The sequence below is a fragment of the Macrosteles quadrilineatus genome, unplaced genomic scaffold, assembly GCF_028750875.1.
Source record: "Macrosteles quadrilineatus isolate MER2022 unplaced genomic scaffold, UCM_ALF_1.0 Scaffold_4__1_contigs__length_99947679, whole genome shotgun sequence".
NCBI classification, from domain to species: domain Eukaryota; kingdom Metazoa; phylum Arthropoda; class Insecta; order Hemiptera; family Cicadellidae; genus Macrosteles; species Macrosteles quadrilineatus.
In genome coordinates, this window is record NW_026542597.1 from 66,075,369 (window position 1) to 66,097,765 (window position 22,397).

The 22,397-nt window shown below is 34.9% G+C and overlaps 1 protein-coding gene across 11 annotated transcripts in view; it reads right to left on the reverse strand.

The window, feature by feature from the left end:
* LOC128991291 (protein transport protein Sec16A) overlaps positions 1-22,397 on the reverse strand; it is a 63,625-nt gene that overhangs the window by 21,097 nt on the left and 20,131 nt on the right. For 10 of the 11 annotated variants that reach the window (XR_008490627.1, XR_008490626.1, XM_054414057.1 and 7 more), the window contains 12 exons: positions 21,682-21,764; positions 20,728-20,917; positions 13,781-13,900; positions 12,709-12,794; positions 11,369-11,531; positions 10,503-10,620; positions 8,765-8,945; positions 7,913-8,082; positions 4,263-4,380; positions 3,163-3,420; positions 1,577-1,788; positions 12-110 (listed from right to left, as the gene is read on the reverse strand). Coding sequence is in view for 9 of the 11 variants with exons in the window: in XM_054414057.1 (XP_054270032.1) it covers positions 12-110; positions 1,577-1,788; positions 3,163-3,420; positions 4,263-4,380; positions 7,913-8,082; positions 8,765-8,945; positions 10,503-10,620; positions 11,369-11,531; positions 12,709-12,794; positions 13,781-13,900; positions 20,728-20,917; positions 21,682-21,764 (1,798 nt within the window). In the remaining 2 variants the exon portion in view is untranslated. The remainder of the gene's footprint in view (positions 1-11; positions 111-1,576; positions 1,789-3,162; positions 3,421-4,262; positions 4,381-7,912; positions 8,083-8,764; positions 8,946-10,502; positions 10,621-11,368; positions 11,532-12,708; positions 12,795-13,780; positions 13,901-20,727; positions 20,918-21,681; positions 21,765-22,397) is intronic. The other variant, XM_054414060.1, reaches the window with a different exon arrangement.

Sequence of the window (22,397 nt, forward strand, 5' to 3'; positions counted from 1 at the left end):
TAATATCATACCTGTAAGTTGTGTTCTCCGTTGTAAGAGATCGGCTCCATATCAGACACTGTGGAGGTTGACACACCGTGCGTCATCTGAGCAGATAGACTTGTTGGATCCTGAAAAAACAGGTACAAAAACAAAATTAGAAGATGTACAAATTTAAAAACTATTTGATACAACATAAAAGCCATTGTATAAAATAGAAATTTTCAGCAGAACTTGGATGGTTAAAACACCAAGTGACCAGGGTAGAAATTTGAATGGTACAAAAATTCAAATTAGATTGGTTGAGTAAATAAGTCTTAAAAATGGAAAACCACACATCAATGGACACAAGTGTTAAAAAAATTGTTGGTTTACAAAATGCTATTTTATCAGCAAGAGTCAAGGATTTGTAGGTTTGTTATGGCTCTGATAACAGCATTTCTGCTTAATTTTTACAGATCTCATAAATTGTTTGAAAGGAAATTAAATTAAATGTTTATTTGTCACACAGAATTTACATTATTGTGATAAATCCCCAGTATCATATGATACGTCAGTTTCTTTTATAGCTAAAAGGTTCACTGTTTATTACTTCAAGGGTATTGTACAAAACAAGTATTAATGACAACAGTTTGGGTAGGAAGTAGGCTGAACGCAATTTAAACATTATTTTAGATTTTCCTACTCTCTACCATAGCAAATATTGAGCAGTTCTATAACCAAGTATTGCAGATCACCATATCTCAGTAATATTACATTACCATTTTAAATTATTTTAAGTAGTTCATGACCCAATAAATTTTCAAAGGGGTAAGGGTTCAGCTAGCTAACCAGAAAAACTTTTGACCAGGGACTAAGAAATACACAGATAAAAGTAGTGATGGTTGAAACCAGCATCTCAAATTTCAAACCTAAATATGAAAATTTTACTTGTTTAATTAACTTACAAGAAAATGCAGGTAATAATAAAATTTTTATAGGCAATCAAGATTGAAAGAATTTGGAAAACCCTGACAAAAAATAACATGAATATGTGACTAGTACACTTTGACCTACTTTTGCATTATACCAAATTTCAACAGAACGTTTTTGACGGTTTTTTTAGCTTTGGGTCCTAAAACTCCCTGATTAAATTTAGAAACTAAAGTATTTCCGAAGTTTTTTGATTTGAGATTCGATTTTGACACAACATTACTAGGCTAAATATAACATTACAAAACATAACACATTACAACACACAAAACACTATATTACAATACTATATTACCGTACTACATTATAGTAATAACAATATATTATTTATTATACTATATTACTATATTTGAACACTGATATTAAATCATAATACAACACTTTTTCAGTTTAAAGAGAAATGTCAATTCTTTTTCAGAAACTTCAAGTCTAACTTGGAAAACAATATCACATAATTTACCTTAACTTTCATCTTTCCAAACGATTCCTAACCAAAAACAAAAGTATCATCATCACCTGCATTGTCTTGGCTTTTCTTTCAAATACAACTAGATATCCGACAGTACACATCTATTAAAATTTCAACTGAAGCACATTTGGCAAAATTGGACTTTGGAACACTCACATTGGTATCCTCGACGTGTTGTTTGAGCCGAGCCAGCCAGTCAGGGTCACTGGCCAGGTCTCCGGAGAACGCCAGCGATGTGTCCGCCACCTTTACCCTGTCTGCCATGTTGATGACGAGCTGTGCCAACGGTCGGTCATCTCTGGTGCTGGGCAGACGTACCATGTCTTGTGACAACCACTCCAGGTACGACAGCGCAGCTGGGAGATTACCTGCAGAACATAGATTGTGAAATCATAAGGCAGTAACAGTAAAGAAACATTTGTAACAAGTGTTGTAAACATTTTACATGCTGTCAAAGTCAACATCCTGGAACTCTTTTCTTGTATAAGTTGGATGTTAGAGAGCGAGTGATGAGTGTGCATGAATTTAATGACAGCTTTCTTCCTAAGATCAGCTAGGTAGGTATCCATTCCTTCTAATGTATCGCTAAGCCCCCTTAAAACAAAGCAGTAAGCTAAACTTTTTACTTAATATTCAATTATACTTCTTGACTTTTTAAGTATGATGTTTAGGTACGATTTTGCAAATTGAATCAAAACATGGTGATTCAGGAGAATTAAAATTTTGTTATCACAAGTGAAGTAAAATATGGTCAATGGATTCCATCCATAAAATGGTTTTTAACTTGATCAAAATATAAAATTAAGACAATAAAAACCAGAATAGTAAAGACTATATTTTGATGTGGAAAAGGAACAAGTGAAGTTATGTAAAGCCTCGTTCACACGGGGCGAGTTTACACGCTACTCGCCGGCGTGTAAGAAGCCGGCGAGTTGGCGAGTGTGCTTGTATTCGTTCACACGGAGCTTGTCCACTAGCCAACTCGCCGGCGTGTAGAAAGACGCCGGCGAGTCGGCGAGTGCGCTTGTAGTCGTTCACACGATGCTTTTTCCACTCGCTCAGTAGCTGGCTTGAACCAAATCCTCCACCATCTTTGAATAACACGCGCACAAGCACAAGCAACTGTGTTCACACTGGGCTACTTTACACGCCTACTCGCTCAAAAGCTGGCGAGTTGGCGTGTAAAGTAGCGGCAGCGTCAACTTTTTCCAGAGCTTTTTTACAAGCAGCTTTTGAGCGAGTACGTCGTTCACACTGAGCTATTTTACTAGCTGCGTGTAAAAAAGCTGGCGTGTAGCTTGTAAACTCGCCCTGTGTGAACGGGGCTTAAAGGAGATCTCAATGGATCCCTATGGTAGATTTAAGCTTAGAGTGAACGTAGGCCTACTAATATATTATCAATTATATTGTGTGGTAGAACAATTGTTGAATCTAAGGGTTTTCACTAGTAATAGTTTTTCTTAACACATGAAACGATGTACGTAGTTACTATGTCATTAAGATGCCTACATTTTTAATTTGAATAGCATTTCTTCGATTACTAACATCAATTTTTTATAGGGCATTACCAATCCATAATGGTACGTAGCAGTGGAATATTAAACAAATATCGAACACTGCAATATCAGAAAACCACTCGTAACTTGCTTAACTATGTGGCAAAAGTAATTTAATATTTTTAGTTTTATTATAACTGTCAAGATTTGAGGGAAAATCATGAAATTTCCAAAAGCTTCACCAACCATAGTCGATCAGTTTGCAGGCCAGCAGGAACTTGTAGTGACGCAGGGAGGGGATGCACCAGTCTTTGTTGCTGAGCTGCTTAGCGAACTCGTAGCAAACTGTGAGCATGATCGCTCGATAGGAAGCGAACTGAGCAAACGGTTTGTCCACCGACGCGCCGAGCAGTACAAGCTTCGGCTGGCGGTCTGAGTAACGGGAGAACTCCAGCTGAGCAGTCAAGTAGCAGAAGTGAGCTGCGAACAGCCTTCCTCTACCAGCTGTCAGGAGTCAAACCAAATATGTTTAATTCCATCCGACACAGATGCATACACTACAGTTATTTACAAGTTCATAACTTGTTTATTTCAAATTGTTGACTAAGACAAGTGTAAGTTTACATAGATTGGTTACAATCTAGATACTGTAAAAAGATTTAAAGGTGATGGAAACTGAAAGGTATTTATTAATTTATAGAATACAACTCTCTTGCAAAACATAAATTTGAATATGAAATTTTTGTTTCGCATTTCACTTTACAACACTTGAAAAAATGGTATCCATAAACACTTGTTGTTGGTTGTTGCTAAAGTAGACCTAAAATACAGTGATATTGAATTAATTTGTTAGCTAACAAGAAACATAAATTATATTTAACACAGAACAACGTCTTATTTTGGTTATTTTAGGATTAAAATTTAAGTAAAAAATATTTCTATGCTATAAGTAGTTCTGGATGTTCTTCGTCCTGTCGAACACATTTTTTAAAGTGAGCTTACAATCTGTGTTTAAAATATTACCAAGGCTAGATTAAGAATTTGAAATAAGGATAAACTATTGTGTATCCTTATAATAATTAATATTATAATCAAATTATGTTATTAATATGTAATATTTGCAATATCAAACCGTCCATTAGGTAGGACAACTTAAAATTTTAAAAAAAACTAATGATTAGATATCTGGGAAGCTTTCTGTCTATTCCTGATCATAGAATCCCAGAGGGCTCTGTCCCTTGAACGTCTAAATTTTTCTTGTTTTATTCTTTACATTCTTACTCCGTAGCAGAACACGAGAAGAGCTACCAGACATTAAACATGTGTTCCTGGTTACCAATATTTACCTAACGAGTCGCCCAGTGTGAGAATAGCCTTGCGATCAACCTCTACATTGGGAGTGCGGTTGCTCAGCATCATAGCCAAATGAGGTCTCCAGTCTCCCCATCTCTTGTCAGCAGCGCACTGCAACAACAACTTAAGATTAACTCTGTATAAAGAACACAGCTATAACACAGCTGATTTACAACTTTGTGAGCACATTGTTAGACAATAATGGCAAAAACAGCATGAAACAATAATCATTAATATCGTAACATTTCAGTACAAATAGTGGATTCAGTATACATCAATATGAGTTTGAGGACAGTAAATATTGAAATGTCAAAAAGGTAATTCTACTACTTCCTTCTGGAGAATCCATTTTGAAGGGGAGGAATATCCAATAAATTGTTTGGGAACTTTTTGTGTGCAAACTGCCTGGAACACTTTTCTTGGAAAAGTTAGTTGTGTATATTGTCATTTAAATGGACCAAGCGGTCCTCAATCATTGGGCTTCGAATAGGTAATTGTCTTGACAACAGAACCAGCGAATCTTGGTTAAAGATATCATTTTATCCATTTGACACTCAACTTTAACTTATAATACATTAGTCCAGTCAATGAATGAGCCAAAAGTAGGTGTAGAGTGCGTGAGCAGGTAACTAAGCGATTCCTTCAGAAACTTGTTCAGGGGGCTTAGGGTGTTAACATACCAAAAGTCCTGACTCCTAGGTGGTGAGCCAGGGGGTGGAGGGGGGAAAAAGGGGGGGAAAAAGGTACGCATTTTAGGTTTTTTGATTATATCTCGAAAACTATCAACTTTTTGTATACTATAGTAAATTATAAAATTGAAGAAGATTAAATTTTCTACAAGAAAAGTATATAATGTGTTTATTTTGGTTCAACAGATTACGAGTTATAAGTTATTTAATTGATATCTTATTAAAATACTCCTTCCATAAGAAATACATGTAAATTAGTATGCGAAATGGGGCGAATCCTATCCGCCCAAAGGAAATATAACTGATATTCTGGAAATCTTTACAAAATTTCCAGTAATTTGACACTTTAATCATGAAATTTTGTCAAAAATTAAAGCGAGGGTGAGCGTTTAAAAATGGGATGATTTAAGGTTTTTTTTATATTTCCAATAAAAAAACACCAAAACTCGACATTTTGTTACCTCGCCCTCGCCTTAATTTTGGATCAATTTAATGATTAAAGTGTCAAATTACTGGAAATTTTGTCAAGATTTCCAGAATATCATTTATATTTCCTTTGGGCGGATAGGATTCGCCCCATTTCGCATACTAATTTACATGTATTTCTTATGGAAGGAGATTTTAATAAGATATCAATTAAATAAGTTATAACTCGTAATCTGTTGAACCAAAATAAACACATTATATTCTTTTCTTGTAGAAAATTTAATCTTCTTCAATTTTATAATTTACTATAGTATACAAAAAGTTGATAGTTTTCGAGATATAATCAAAAAACCCAAAATGCATACCTTTCTCCCCCCCCCTTTTTCCCCCCTCCACCCCCTGGCTCACCACCTAGGAGTCAGGACTTTTGGTATGTTAACACCCTAAGCCCCCTGAACAAGTTTCTGAAGGAATCGCTTAGTTACCTGCTCACGCACTCTACACCTCATTCCTTGACTGGACTAACTCTAGTGTGTTGGTGGTGAATTAATGTTATCTAGTTTTCCTTTAAATTTGAAATTGACATTCTGCAATTTATCTTCAAGGAATCTATATATTAATTTGAAACTGTTTTTCTTTGTCATAGCTATTTTGAGAGAACGGCTGGGCGTAGAAACTCGGTAGGGGTGTCTAAAGAAAGGTCTTGGTCTGTAGATGAGCCATCAAAAGAGAAACGTGGTAAATTCCCTCGGGGCTCTGCCCCAGTGGCCTTTAAAGTCCCATCCCATGTTATTCTTATGGAGGAAAACGGGGTTTTTGTCGCAGCTAATTTGAGAGAACGGCTGGGTGTAGAAACTTGGTAGGGGTGTCTAAAGAAAGGTATTGGTCTGTAGGTGAGCCCTCAAAAGAGAAACGAGGTAAATTTCCTTGGGGCTCTGCCCCAGAGGCCTTTAAAGTTCACTCAGCAATTTTGTTTACATTATGACCATATGGATAATTTTACACTACTTTTAATGAACCAGCTGTTAATATTAAAATTGTATTCAAAGGTCTACTGAAACTGTCAAAATTAAATGTTTACATTATTGTTTATGATTTTAAATTGATTCTCCACTGCATGGCAAGTTTTTTATAGTTTCAACAAAATGATGATTTTATGATACGTTTTAAATGTTTTGTTCAAAAATCTATACTGTATTGCTCTTAGAAAATTTTAAATTATGAAATAAGTGTGACATATCATTTTCAAAGGAACATATAATTATTCCTTATCGGGTTAGCTTATATATATTGTAAGGTTGGCACTTGCCTTTTTTCCTACTTTCAATCACCACTTATTTTTGAATTCAAGAAAGAACACCAGAAATTCATTTATTGGTATGACAGTTTTCGATAATCGGGTTGAAAATTGTGTCAAAGATGAGTAACTTGAGGATGAGAGTTGTGTTCAAATTTTGGAATAGGCTAACTACGGAGTATGTTTCATCTATGGTTTTGGTGAAGTAGGTGAACTAATGTCAATTCAGGTATTTAAAAAAAATGTGTAGGCCTACAGGGTTTTTACTTTGATGTACACATGTAGCTAGGTCGAACAACGCATCTAAACCTCACTACATACAAAACATTCGGAAACACAACAGTGTCATCACATCTCATTGCATTTGCATAATTTGTTACCAAGGCTGGACTAGGTTATGGATTTGGTTCTGCAAATGTTCAAGATTTGTGATCAAATTTCCTACAATTATGGTTCATTCCATCCTCGAAAAACATGCACAGCTTTATGTGGTCGATATGGCCAGGCAAAACTACCCCACAAGTTAATGAATTATCAAGTAAGAACAGGATGATTAAATACACGGGTCGATGTGGCAAGAGAAGGAATTAAAATTGCTTAGATCGAAGTAAGAATGTTACTACTATCTGGAGAATCAGATATTTTTATCAAATACAAAAAAAAACTTATTTAAATGCTGAAAAAATTCTGTATTTTTATGACCAAAGATGAAGATTTACTTATAAATCTGGATTCAATCTGAATGATTTTTCTAAAGCAGATGGAATTAGTTGTTAGTAATAAATATTGACTCTTTCCGTAACATGATAGACAATTATATGAACTCATTCTCCCATATAGTGAAAGTGGCTTTGACATGAAACAAACTCATGAACAAACAATTATAAAGACTCCTAAAAAACCTTTTGGGCAACCTAAATCCGATAAAAAAGTAGGAAATATTGTGTTAAACGAATTCAACAATCACGTTTTTTAGGGAACACAATCGTCATACTTATTATTATGCTTATCCTCCCTTCATTTAACTTAGATTTTAATGACTTCACTCTATCTATCGCAGTTAGCTGAATTTACATAAAACCGCAAGATTAACCGTCGATTTCGACGGGGTTCCACTAGTAATAATAAACCTTGGAAATGAGGTAAAATAATCTGAATTATCAAACTACAAGAGTAATGCCACTCTTCCAAAACCAAGAGGGCTTAGTTAATCTATTGGCTTTAGTCCTACCGTGGCAGCTTGAGGCTCGTGGCCGGACATGAGTTGGTACAACGTCTGCAGAGGATCGTTGGTCTGCAGTCCATTTGCAAATCGCACCATCACGTTGTTGTGGGTCCGAGAGTCCATCTTGGACGCCAAGAACAAAGCATGTCCCCAGTCCTTGTTCTTAATTGCCCACTCTGCATAACCATAATCATGTTTATTGCCACATAACGTACAGAGTTTACAGGTAAATGTACAGCTGCTTGTCGTCTTCTTATAACATTTAAAATAGTCCTTTCTTAATTAAAACTAGATAACAGTCTTAGAAGAATTAAGTAATAACAACCAAAACATTTTGTAACATCTAAGAAACATATTTCATAGCCTAACTGAAAAGTGACAAAGATAATGCCAAGTTTAAAACTAAATAACAGGATTAATATAATTTAATAATAACATCTGTAAAACATAAAAAATGTACAAAACATTTATGGTACGGTAGTCCTGCAGATCAAACCATTTATTGTAAATTAACACCAAGAGAAAATAGGTGCATTTTATGATGTTTTAGTTTTTCAACCTGAAATTAAGGAAATGTACGACCATGTAAGGTTTTTAAAAGTAAAGACTTATTTTTCATGCTTTACTTTTATCAACTTTAATTAAATTATATGACATTTGCTCAAGTGTTTTTTAATATGTCGATGTATTGAAGTTGAACTGAAAAAAATGTTAATAATCTGAAAAATAGATACTTAGAGTTTTAGTGCTGAAAAAATATATTAAAGCTATATCACATTTAAAGGAGTTACATTTCTTATTTTATATAAAAATAAAAAGGAGATGACTTGAACTGTGAGGATAGTCTAATATACCCACCTAACGCCTCAGTCTTGTTGCCTTCTAGCAGCAGATCTCGGAAACGAGAGGTGACCTGGTGTGGAGAGAGTGGCGTAGAGTCTCCCCCCGCCACTGTCGTCTCAGGGAACAGTTCACCTTCAGGTTGACTCTGTCTGTAACTCTCCATCAGTAGGTCTGCTACATCTGTCATGTCCACTACCTACACACCAACATCACAACATAAACAACAACAGGTGACTGAACTTGCAGACTCAATCCATCCAAAGTTAAACTTACGTATGTTGTAATATAAGGTGAAAAACTGGGAACTACTACTTAGTACTTACATGGTTTTTAAAACATGATATTAAATGAATGGGGTTTAAACATAAGTCAACGAGATGAAGATAATATTTGTTACCATTTCTAGGCAATTCCCCTCTTTGTAGTTCCGCCAAAATATTTTTATCCACACAAACCCTTCACAAAATCACACTGGAATTATTGGGGATAGTGGGAGACAAAGAATGGGTGACGATTCAAACTTACACATACCTAATGTAACCAAATCAGGAATTTTGACATTAAATCTTAGAACAACTTTTTAAAGTTCAGATGATAAAATAAATTAATCTACATCATAAGCTTTGAGGAGACCAAATGGTAACATTAGTATATCTTACCACAGTACAATATGTTGGTTCTCATTCTACTTTCTAGTTTGTCAAATATAAAAATTACATTTTTTGTTACAAACTCATTTACTGATTAAAACTGTTCTCCCTGTAAAAATTACCAAATTTTGTTTGGTATGGTTGGTAAATATCCATCATAACAAATGCAAAATGGTGAGGTAATTTATATTTTAAGTAATGTGGAAAGCGAATAGGGTCCTCTTGTCGGGAATTTTCGATTTTGAGTTATTTATATATATATATATATTTGAATTCCTTATTAAATTCTGAATCGATTGGTGCAATTCCCACGCATGTATGATTTTTTTTTTTTGTTAAAGTTATAGGACTTTGAAATTTTGTTATGGAAAAGGGTCATTTTGAGAAAAACTGTTTTGAAAATTTCAAATACGCATAAACACGGTGTTTTTCGTATTCAACAAACGATTTTGGTATCAAAAGAAAGCTTATAATGTCCTCTTTGAAAGAAATACAAATTTATTTCTTAACTTACGATAGTTTTTATTTAAATAATTGTTTTATTGAAGCATGTCGTAAAAATAGCTTTCAGAAAAGGGACCTCTTGTCGGCCCTATGTTATTTCGCCATAAGATAAGAAAAGGTACCTCTTGTCGGGACCGCACAATTTGTGAGATATTTTGTTCGTCTTGAACTGAACTTCGTTGTAGTTCTCTAAATTTCCACTAGAATGCAGGACAATTCATTTTTTGGACTAAAATCTGTTTAAAAAGGGAATATTAGAAATGGGACCTCTTGTCGTTATGGCGAAATAACATTGAGCGACAAGAGATACCTTTTCTCAGACCATGCAGAGGCTGACAAAATGATTTATTTCGACCTTTTGCATCTTCAATTTGAGATTTTAACCGATACTGTCATGTTCTATGTTAAATGAGGTATAATAATCAATAAAAACCCGAAATTCAATATTTTCGACCTTAATTACTTATATCGGCCGTACTGAAAATTTTGCATCTCCGACAAGAGGTCCCTTTTTGCTTTCCACATCACAAATAAAGGTTAGGTTTAACCTTGTTATAAATTGTTAAAATTGTTATTATGATAAATAACGATTAACTTACACCATTGAGTTTGATTACAAGACATATCAGGTCGTAGAGGAGTCTTTCTGATGAATGAGTCAGTAGATCTCTCTCCTTCTTCAGATACTGAATGACGGTATTTTTGTGTGTAACTCCGCTGAAAAACGATACAATATATGAGAAAATCTACACTATAATATCTCAGGAGCCAGTTTTGACTCATAGAATATAGTTCAATGAGCCTCTTTTTTAGCGCAGGCTTTTATTGAAGGTATATATATATTTCCACTTTCGGGTTGACATACTTCAGTATTTAATGGGGAAATAAGAGATAAAAAATTATTTTTGCGTACCGTTATTCAGTTTGGGACGATTGAAAAGCGCGGATTATTAATGAGAAAATTACATTTCACAGAAGTAAACTATGTCTATGATTCAACTGAACTAATTCCTTTTTTTTTCTTAAAACTGACAGTAACTTTTACATGCTAGTGGAAGGTCTACTTCAAGATAGTGTATAATCAGGTTTACTACGGGTTACTTGTATGCATGATCCACTGGCAGAATAAGTAGAAGATTGCTAATATCTGCTGGGTAGCTGATTGGTTACAGTGATCCCCAGACAATCAAAAGATCACCGATTCAATCTTGAAAAATTTCAGTAGCTTTTTGATGGTTCGAAACTGGACCTAAACTGTCCTTAATCATTGAGCTTTTAATTAATACTACCCTGTCTAGAGCAACAAATGATGCTAGTCAGTAACAAAGCTAAACAAGATATCTCAATCTATTTCCTTTGCTCATATTTAGGTTTAAATATGCACAGTATGCCAATCTTAATTTGTAATAAAGTTCATAATAAGCACAGGACCAGCAACACAGGGCATGTTGTCGTAGTGGCGCACCTGATGAAAGGTCCAGGGTTGTTGAGGAACTCCAGTGTGTCGGGGGTGTCGGCTGCTGTCGGTCCTGTCACTCTGTACACCGTCACAGTCGCCTGGTGTTGACCGTAACTGAACGGATCTTGAGGGTCGACCGTCACCAGCTGACCGAGTGAATGGAACTGACCTGCACATGTTTATGGTATATGACACGTGTCGGCTATTAAGTTATCATCTCTTAATAAATACATTAAGAAGGAATGGATACTTGATTAACTTACCCGTGGAAAGAGTTCCAGGCAGTTAAAAGCACACAAGTTTGCAAGACAGTTAATTCACAAAAAACAGTCAGTGACAGTTTAGTAACTGTCATTCTACTTTTTCTTTCCCAAGAGGAAAAATATCAAATTGATTCTTCTTTAATGCATTTTAAGTGCACTTTTCTCCAAAACTAGTCCTATGTAACAAAGAAACTACTACTGAAGAAGGAGATATTAGCTCTGAATAGTCCATGAGTTTATTTGAGCATTTTCATCTATTTTTGTCAGTAAGGTAAGCTGCTGTTACAACTATCCAACATAAAATCCTTACAAACCCATCTTTGCCAAAAAAATGTCCATCCCTAAGTAAATTCACTAACTGAACAGAAGACTTCTCTTCCTATTGTCAAAGCTGAAGCCTGCTTTCACGTGGATGTCACGTCAGTTATTTTTTAACATGCTGATGTAAGCTAAACATTCCTCTCTTATATTAAGGTGCAATTTACAATTTTTGTTTTTGGTTATAATGTCAAAGGTTTGCAAACAAATTAATATATTCAGCCAAACTAGTTTTAAAGTTGGTTAAATAATAATAAATAAATAGTGTACAAAAAGCACCCTTTACTTAAGCTTGAACGGAAACATAGCTTACACACAAACATAGTTATTAACATACCTTAAACAATAGCTAACGTAAAGGTACCTAAACAAAGCTATACCTTAAACTACCTATAACTTAAGCTTAAAAAAGCTATAAGAGAGTATGTTTAGACTGCAACATTGTTGCTAGAGCCAATAAATTTCCTTTAAATGTATAAAATATGTTATGTCAATTAATTTGGATTTGGAAACATTTCGATAAAATACGAGAAAACCCCAATAGCTCTAACACAATTTAAAAAAAATTAGTCTTTGGCTTTTGAAGGTCCTGCAACAAAAACCTAAGTGTTACAACAAATATTACAAGTTTACAATAATTTCAAAAAAAAAATAATAACTAGGCCTAGAACAATTTTCAGGCTTAACAAGCTTTTTTAGTTTCAATGATTCATTTAACATACAAAACAGTTCCAATTGACAACTGTGTATAAAAGCACTACTCACCCCTGACATGAGCTGACGTATAGAGAGGAGGCGTAGACCGGTGAGACACAGTCTCGTCCGCTCTCACAACTGAGTCATCTTCCTCACTGAAACATTCCCTCACTGGTAGAAAATACTAACAAACATCGGACAGAGAGAATCTACAAAACAAGTTATGTTTACAACTTTCACTTAACTTCCGATTTCTTTTATTTTACTTGAAACATTGTGTGGAAAAAGTAGTTTTTAGCTTGTATAAATCTCAAAAACTTAGTTGACCAGGCAGCTAAAAATTACAAAATAATTTTATAAACTTATTTTAGTAAGCTGATTTATCTACCATTTTATATAGGCTACATCTAATTTCAATCCAAACCATTTCACACTACCTAGAATAACAATAGAGCGGCAAGGTACGCACAAGATGCACAGTGGACTAATACTGACTTGTACAGCCAATATACAAAAGTGAAATGGCAATGTTGTATTTCAATATACTATCCAATGACATAATGAAATGTGTGCATGTCCAGTGTTGTCACTCAAAGTTTTAAGTTAAATTCACTGTTTATTCACGGTTTTTACAATGGCATTTGCATTTTATTTGTCAATGTTGATAGACCGGGTAAGATTTGAGTCTCAAAAATTGCTATCCCCTTTTTATGCAAGATTTCTCAGCATTTTTTCTGGATGGAAATCTTGCGACATTAGAGTGATAGCAGAAGTCAACAACTTTTGTTTCATCAGATATTCACGATGTTGCCTTGATTTTGCAAAACTATGTAACTGCAAATGTAGTTAATCTCAATTTCTAGGCAATAGTGGGAGATTTTGGAACCAGTATTGAACATTTTGATTTTGATAGATTGAATATTTAAAATCGGCTAATTTATATTTCATGGTTTGGCCACAAAGTTTTTTTAGGTCCAGATTCAATCCAGATTTTTTTAGGTAAGTTACCGGTATGACAAAATTAACGCTTTTCACATTTGAGTGGGTACTCTGATGTCCCATACCGTAAAGGTTATTCTATGCACAGTGCTACTTGTTTGGTAGGATACAAGGATATAAGGAAGGATGGAAGGATTCTCACAGGTGCTGATGTGTGAAGGACAATCCAGCTGTCTGAGTGGACTGGTTAGCTGAAGATTTGTAGCACATACTAAGAGACTGTGACAATACGTGCCTTACTGGAGTGGAGTGGGCTGGTGCTCTGGTAAAAATAGGCATTGGTACTTGGCACATAACTTCTTACAAACGTTTTAAAAAAGCTACTTCAAATCGGTTATCGTTAGGGGTGTGCGAATAGTGATTTTTAGGTTCGAGCCGAGCCGAGCCGAACTTAAGCAAAAAGTTCCGAGCTTCGAGCTTTTTCGAGCCGAACCTTAACCTTCTAAAGTTTGTGGTATATTCCTGTTTTTACGCAAAAATAAAGATACAAAATACATGTAATTGTTTAAACTTACTCAAATAGGTGTTTAATAAGTAAATATTTTACCAAGCCCCTATATATTCAATGAGTTTGCTTATCCTACTAGGCCTATTTATTAAAGGTTTAATGGGAAATACAAGATAACATTCTTAATAAAAATGCAAATTTATTTTATACAAGTAAATAATATATCAATACAAAACAATAGATTTATCTTGGAAATATAGCCTATTTGAAAACTAACCAAACATTGGAAACTGAGATCAAGTTGATAATGCCAAAACTAGGAGATGAAAAAAATAACGGTAACAATAACACATGAATAGATAATGTAACAAATAAAAATCCATACTAAAGATTAGGATACACACTTTACCCTGACACTACATTTTAATTTCCTAAAAAGGAAGTATTTTGTTGAAATTAATACAACTCCTTAAATCATCTTAACAAATTAAATCAACAGCTACCTACTATAAAATAAACAACATAAAACCGAGATCAAAATGAAAATGACTAGGCTATATTATTTAAGGAATATCGATGAAAACAATTAACAGTGTAATAAATAAAAAACTATACAACAAACTGTTGTATGGTATCTTGCATACTCAAAAATGAAACGAACTTTGAAAGTGATATCCAATTAAAAATGCCAAAACTAAGAGATGAAATATTTTTTTTTAAATAATAACTGGTAGCAATATTACATAAATAAATAATGTAACCAAAAAGATACACTTCAAAACCCTGCATCAACATTTTACCAGGCAAAAAAAGGCAGTGGTTATTGAAATTATAGGCCTACAAAATGTTAAATCATCTTAAACATTTAATCATAAGATAATACTAGAAAATTAGGAACATGAAACTGAGATCAAGATGAAAATGTTCAGCCCATGTTATTTTAGGCAAGTAATAAAAACATTAACAGCTAAACAAATAAAAAATACATAAGAAACCGTTGTGAATATAAAAATATTTTTAAGCCTACGTACAGTAAATAGATAACTCAATCAGGAAACTACTTCCTTACGCAAAAGATATAGCCTAACTTAGAACTTTAGCATTTTTTATCTGCTATATTAGGCTATATTTCAAATGAGTACTAGGCAGTGCCTTGTTTCAGGTGTGTAAGCCTATTTTGTAAAATTGAATTGGCTATAACTAACCCAAAAGTATGGTAATCGAAAGCCACTTGGCCTATGGTAAAGATAGTTACTGAGATCAAGAGAAAGTTACAGCAGTAAAACATGAACACTCAAAAACTATCTAAATTTAACAAAAATTATTGAATGGATAACATAACCACGCATGTAGAAAATAATTATATTATAGCCTACTATAAAAATATAAATATACCAAACAAACACTCAACATCTTGAATATAAAAATATAACCTAGACCTAAACAGATAACTCAACCTGTAACCAGATAACAACAAAACTAATTGAATGGATAACTTAACCATGTATGTAGAAAATAATTATATTGCACTATAAAAATATAGGCCTACCAAACACTCAACATTTTGTATTTCCAGAGTTCATGAAAAAGTGTGGTTATGTTTATAATGTTTCATGTAACATGAAAATGAACGCCAATGGCAGTTAGTTAGCTTAGTTAGCGTTTGTACTTTGTATCATAAAATGATATTGATTTGAGATTGTGAGGGTGCATAACCATGACCCAAACGTCCCTTGTGCATTTTCGAAATATCTTAAATATCTATATTATGGTGCAAAAAAACCAATTCACTAATGTGTTCCTGGGTTAAACACCTGCGCCTTTCATTCACCACATTTCCGGCACTCGAGAAGATTCTCTCACTTGCTACTTCAGTGGCAGGAATCCCCAGATAACGCTTTGCAACTGAAGCGATTGGTCCATATAATTGAGAATGCTGTTTCCACCATGAACATGGATTTTCTTGCATTGGTATGCAAGGAGAATTTATGTAGGCCTGGACATGTTGTTTCACTGCATCTTCTTTTGAACTCGGTCTGGTTCTTTGTGAGAGAGACTGGAGGTGACCCCATAATGACATCTCTGGTAGACCCTCTGAAAAGAGTACAGAAGGTTGATACTTGTTCAACTTGATAGGTTTTCATGAGTAAAAGTTGTAAAATGCCAATAGGCCTACAACAATAAAGACAATATTGACAAAAAGAAAATGCCCTCTTAAATCCTTCCAAAATTCCCGCCTTTTGGCTAACGCAATAAGAAAACATTTTTTTTTACTCAGTAAACTAATCAAGCTGTTACTACATCCAGTACTCTCATAGAACATTACATTCAGTGTAATTGTCAAAGCCTCAACAAACTCTTGTGTAGAGCATTATAAAATTAATGTTTTCATTTTTTATATAAACTAGTAGGGCAAAGATTTGGCCCTAACTTTATAATTTTAGCCATTCTGCTGACTAAAAATATACTAGGCCTAAATACAACTAGGTTTTACCCTAAAGCTTGTACTGACCTTTTGGACCACCAGAAGTAGAAGAACCTATGGATGCTGGTGGGTTATCTTCAGCGTAGAAACTCATTGCTTCCCTCTCCAATAAGTCAATTGCAAGCTTCTTGTTGATATCATCTAGGATTAGTGCCTTATACCTCGGATCAACCAGCATTGCCAATTGATAATGTTTGCTAAGTAGATATTCATCTGGCGGAAATCTTGCATTGATTGCCTTGTCAAGGGCCCTAGCGAACATTGTGCCTCTTGCCCCAGATGTAATGAATTGTCTAATGACAGTTCTTATTCCATCAATCAGAGGTAGTACTGTTGGTATATAGCCTTCAGCCAAGTCCCATTCGGTAGAAGTGAGGTTGTTAGGTTTTATTGATGTCGATAGTTCAGCTGAAATTGCCTGCTTTAGAGTAACAAGACGAGAAAGCATGTTGTATTCAGAATTCCATCTTGTCTCGCAGTCTTGAACAAGTTGGAGGGGAGTTTTGCCTAATTGTTGTTGTAATTTGTTTAGTCTGGTATTTGCGGAAGAACTATGCTTGTAGTGGCTGACAATAGCCCTAGCTTTGGCCAGCATGTGTAGCATACCAGGAACATCTTTTTTAGCATCGCTGAGTGCTAACTGAAGGGTATGCGCAAAACACCGTATATGCGTCCATGGTGTCATCGACGCTGCACTGACCATATTGGCAGCGTTGTCTGTTACACAAAAAACTGGAATAGTACAATCAGTTCCTTGTTGATGATTCCAATCATTTAGTAATTCCATCAATTTAGAAGAAATATTTACAGCGTTATGTTCTTCGGGGAAATGAGAATTACTCAAGCAATAAGATTTTATATTGAAATCTAGATCAACAAAGTGGCCTGTCAGGGAGATAAATGAATCGTTTGCTGCGGATGTCCAGATATCAGAGGTCAGAGATAAGGATTTTAAATCCTGCATTGTATTTTTAAAATCATTTGATATTTTTACTTTTGTCTCTTTGAAAAGATCCGGTATAACACTGCGAGAAAAGGTCGTTCTTGAAGGTATTTGATATCTGGGTTCCACAATACCCATTAGGTTTCTGAAACCATCTTCCTCAACCAAAGTATATGGATGGAAACTTTTGGCCATCCACTTTCCAATTGCCTTGGTTATCAGTTGCGATCTGGGATGGTTGGAAGATAATTTCTCAGTTGTTCTAAAATGCTCATCTATTTTAAGTTGCTTAGGGGCTGTAGGCCTAGGCATTTTAGACCTTTTTTGTTCAGCTTTTAAACTTAAAAATCCCTTCTGTTCTGTGTCATATTGTTTATATATGTTAGCATGTTTATTTTCCAAATGTCTTATTATAGACGATGTAGTCCCTGTAGGAGTTTTGAAGGTTTTTTTGCAACTATTACATTTTGCTTCTTTGGAGCTTGTCTTAGTAAAATATTTCCAAATAATGGCCTGACCAACTGGTTGTGTAATACTAGAACTAGGCCTAGGACTAACTGGGTTGATCACTTCAACAGAAGTACTTGTAGAAGGTCCAGCTGGTGGGTCATCAATGCATTGTTCATCTTCACTATCCATCTTGTAATTTGAACGAAACTCAGTAAACTAAACAAAAGGTCAGGCCTTAAAAACTACAAATACAATCGAAATTAATTAAACTCGCTACGTCCAAACTGTTCTAATTGTACTTTCATTACACGACGTGACTAGAGAAATACGACGTGACTAGAGAAATACACGCACTTCCTACATTTTGGGCGAAACTATTTTTGTAACAAACTACTTTATAAAATAACAAATAAATTATAACAATGTTACGACTAGAGAAAGATAAAAAATTTTAAAAGTAAACAAACACTAAACAGAGATAACAGCCAAGAAGTAAAACCAAAAACAATAACAACAAACAACGATTCAGAAACGAAACGGCAACACGCAATATGATTTTTTCACATTCGTGCAGTACAAAGTAAAACCAAATGCAATCTTTAACCATTGATTATAGTACCTTTATAACATAATAAGCGTAACGTCAACAATTATGTGATTAAAATCATTGACGAAGCAATTGCTTTATACGAAGTTGGTCAATCATAACGATTTTAATGGAATAAAAAATCCACAAATATTATATACTAATATGGTTGTACCGTCAACCCGCCACCAAGCACGAAGGCACTAACGTGCCACCCCGACAATCCGCCACCACACGGAAGAGGTGCCACCACGACAACGTGCACCACATCAACCCGCAACCATTGATTATACTTCTTCCCCAAGATGTATAATCAATGATGCAACCCTAAACTGCTTCTTCTTGTTGGTGGTTGGTTGATGTGGTGTCATCTTGACGCGTTCCCGCTTTGGCAATGCTAATACCACGAATATTAAAACCACGGCCGCCTCTAACTACAGGCCGCGGCCTTCGAACTGGCAACGTCGCAAGTGGTGTTGTAACAGCTGTTTTTGTTTGGAAGCAGCTAATGGTATTTGTGTATTTACGAACGAATGGTTACTGGACTATGACATTATTGACTCCGCTTAAAAATCTACAGATAAATTCATATTGTTTCGGTTTTCAATTCTGTATGTTTTATTTTCAATATTTTAATAAATTTATATTAATAAATTTAAATCAATAAAGTGCGATTTAATGAGCTAATGTCACATGTCTGCCATGTTATCTTATCGGACGTCTGTCACTGAACAACACCACTTGCGATGTGTTGCCAATTCGACCAGACCGCGGCCTGTAGTTAAAGGCGGCCGTGATTAAAACAGACACGGTATTGTTCATAAACATAAACAAATGTGTTACTGGCTGGAAAGTGCAAATTTAAAATAGCTTAAAATGATTTGTCCAAACCATGTTGTTATTAGCACTCGATCCGGACCAGTTACGTCATTTGTTTACATTGTCGATTTTATAACAAAGTCGCCGTTCCAGTGCTTCTCAATCCAGTATTCTTTCTCACTCAGTCTCAGTTTAGTGTCCAATCCAAACATTGCAGCAAAAATGATGTGCAGTGTCGACGGCAGTGGCATTGGCTAGTTGATTTAGTCAGCTGATTTCGTCTTGTCATTGCGTAATTCTTTCGTTGGTTGGTTCTTCTGTTCTTCAGTTCAGTTCGGTATTTACTGAGCAAACATCGTGTAATGATGTAGGCTATGCTTATCGAATTACATATTGACACAATTATGAAACGGAGATTAAATTTAAATGAAAGTTAGTTCCTTATTTCCTATTTTAAGTTTTATTTGCTAGTTCAAAAAGTATTCGGCTCGAACATTTCGAACTTTTTGAAAATCACGAGCCGAGCCGAATAGGACGCTATTCGGCTCGAAAAAGCTCGATGTTCGAATACTCGCACACCCCTAGTTATCGTTTGCATTATTTACTTCCACAGTACATATTATACTGAATGGCGGCAATATTGACCTTGTATTGGGGTTCAGAGATTACTGACTGGGTAATAGAGTAATTATAATATTTAAACATTCATGTTTTTAAATTTGCTCAATCTCAAGAGGACTGTACCCAGTAATTTGCCCTTGGTGTATAAACTATTTCTTACAGCAATAAGTTAACACATGATGGTAGAGAAAAGAAGATTACACAACCAAAAAGTAACAAAACATTACTTGTGTTGATACTAAAATAAAATTTAAACAAGTCTCAAAACAAAGTGTACCGGTACATTGAACTTTAGCTCCTATTTTTTTCTCCTTTACTCACTGAAATTGTTGGAGTTTGAGTTTAGTAAATTTATTGTATTGACAAGTATTGAAATAGGTGATTTCCTGGTGTTTTCTCAAAGTTCAAATTCAATGAGTCGGACAAAGGTAAATATGGGACAAATTTGAGCAAGCATTTTTGGTACAAAAATTTTCATCACGATGCAATGACACATACATAAATAATGATTCAGATTTTATTACTGTTACATTATAATGCAACGACAGTAAAACAGCTAATTTAAATTGATAAAATCATTGTAAAAAAACTTACTGAAAGCAAGGTAAAGTTAACTAAGAGAAAGGGAATGTTAGGTAATTGTTTTCCCAGCTTCTAAATTGAGGTTTTGGAAAAGATAATTTTTCTGACATAAACTTGTCATTATAACTGGCGACTTTTTATAGCCAATGACTCACTTGTCTTGAGAGTGGCTTATCTCATTGGCAGAGCTGCGGCCAGAGTGGACACTGGCTCTGTCGTTGCTTGCGTTTCCATACTTCTCCGCCATATAGCGTTCGTACCACAACGCATACGCCGCCGGGTCTGTGCGTCGCATGTTCTCATAGTACTGTTGGTATCGGTAATAGTTCCAACTGTCCATGCCACCTGGAAACACATGTCATGAAAACTGCACACATATCTGACTGGATTCAGGATTTAAGGGTTGTACAATGGCTTATTCATTAATGAATATAAATATTGTAAAGAAAACATGTAAACAAGGCAGTGATGGAAATAAACTACCTTAAAAACATAACTTCTGTTGTTGAAAAATGAAAAACTTGATTTACCTATTAGATGATTTATTTTTGTTCTATTTACAATTTACATAGATAAGATGATGCTTACAAAAATTTTCTCAAATTTAATAATGAGTATTACTAAGGTATCTTAATGGGAAAATGCTCATTTTCATATTCTACATAACGAGACAAAATGTTCTAAGAATTGAAGTGAGCAAGACTACACACATTTTATTACAATAGTTTGTGGTTTTACAGTTATATTTGTTTTGTCCCTGAGGAAATTCAAGCAGTAGTTTTAGAAAATCCAAGTGTAGATCGTATGTAAACGCAGCGGTCCTAAAACCACTGAGCTATTAAAATGATACTGGCTTGATAATCGCTGGTCTTAGTCAGTAACAAAACTACACATGTCATATCACTCCATTCTACACAGATCCTGCATTCATTCAGCTTAAAATATGTGACCATCTGTGGTGCTGTCTTAAAGAATTGAAAATGTGTTTTTTTGTTTCTCTGTTAACATTTTTGCCAACTATTATCCCTGATTGCGACAATAGGACATGGTAGCCAACTTTCTTCGAGTAACCAATTATTTATATTTTCATTATAAAGTGTTCCTCTTACCTTGTTCAGGGTAGTAAGGCTGGCGAGGAGGGTAGTCTCTATGTCTGCGATACTCCAGGCCCGTCCTGCTTGAGGGACGAGACCTGCGACCAATAAACATCAGTTTAACAATAAGGTGGTTAGAAAAAATTAAAATATGGACAGAAAATACAAACTTCAATAGCTCCACCAAAACGATGCTAGTGACGAAAGTGAAAATATTCAGAAAACACAAAAACTATCTGCCCCCACAAAAACTATCACAGCCAGTTTCCTGTACATTCAAGTGCTGCCAACCTAGGTAATTTTAAAACACAGTTAAGGACGTCATTAGCATTGTTGTTCTCTAAAAATTTCAATTTCAAAAAATATGTTGTTTACAACATTGTTCGGCAAAAATATTCAATTAAGATTAAAGGTATTCAATCAAAGTTGTGTGGCCGTTCCAATAATTTACAAATAAACAACTGCTTACAACTGCTCAAAGGCCATTTTTAGCGGGCCACGTTATCATGTGGAGCTTATTAAGCGACGTAAATGCGGTGGCGAGGCACACGACAGTGGCTGCGACTGGCCACTCCAGTAGCACACCCTCGCTACTAGTCGACTGTCGCGCCACCAGCGGGCTATGTTATATTGTTTCGCCTATGTTTAAGATGCTTAAGTAAAAGTAGAAGAAATAGTTCATCTTCTTCACTTGACTATATCATTCAAACTGAAAAACTACATTCAAGTCT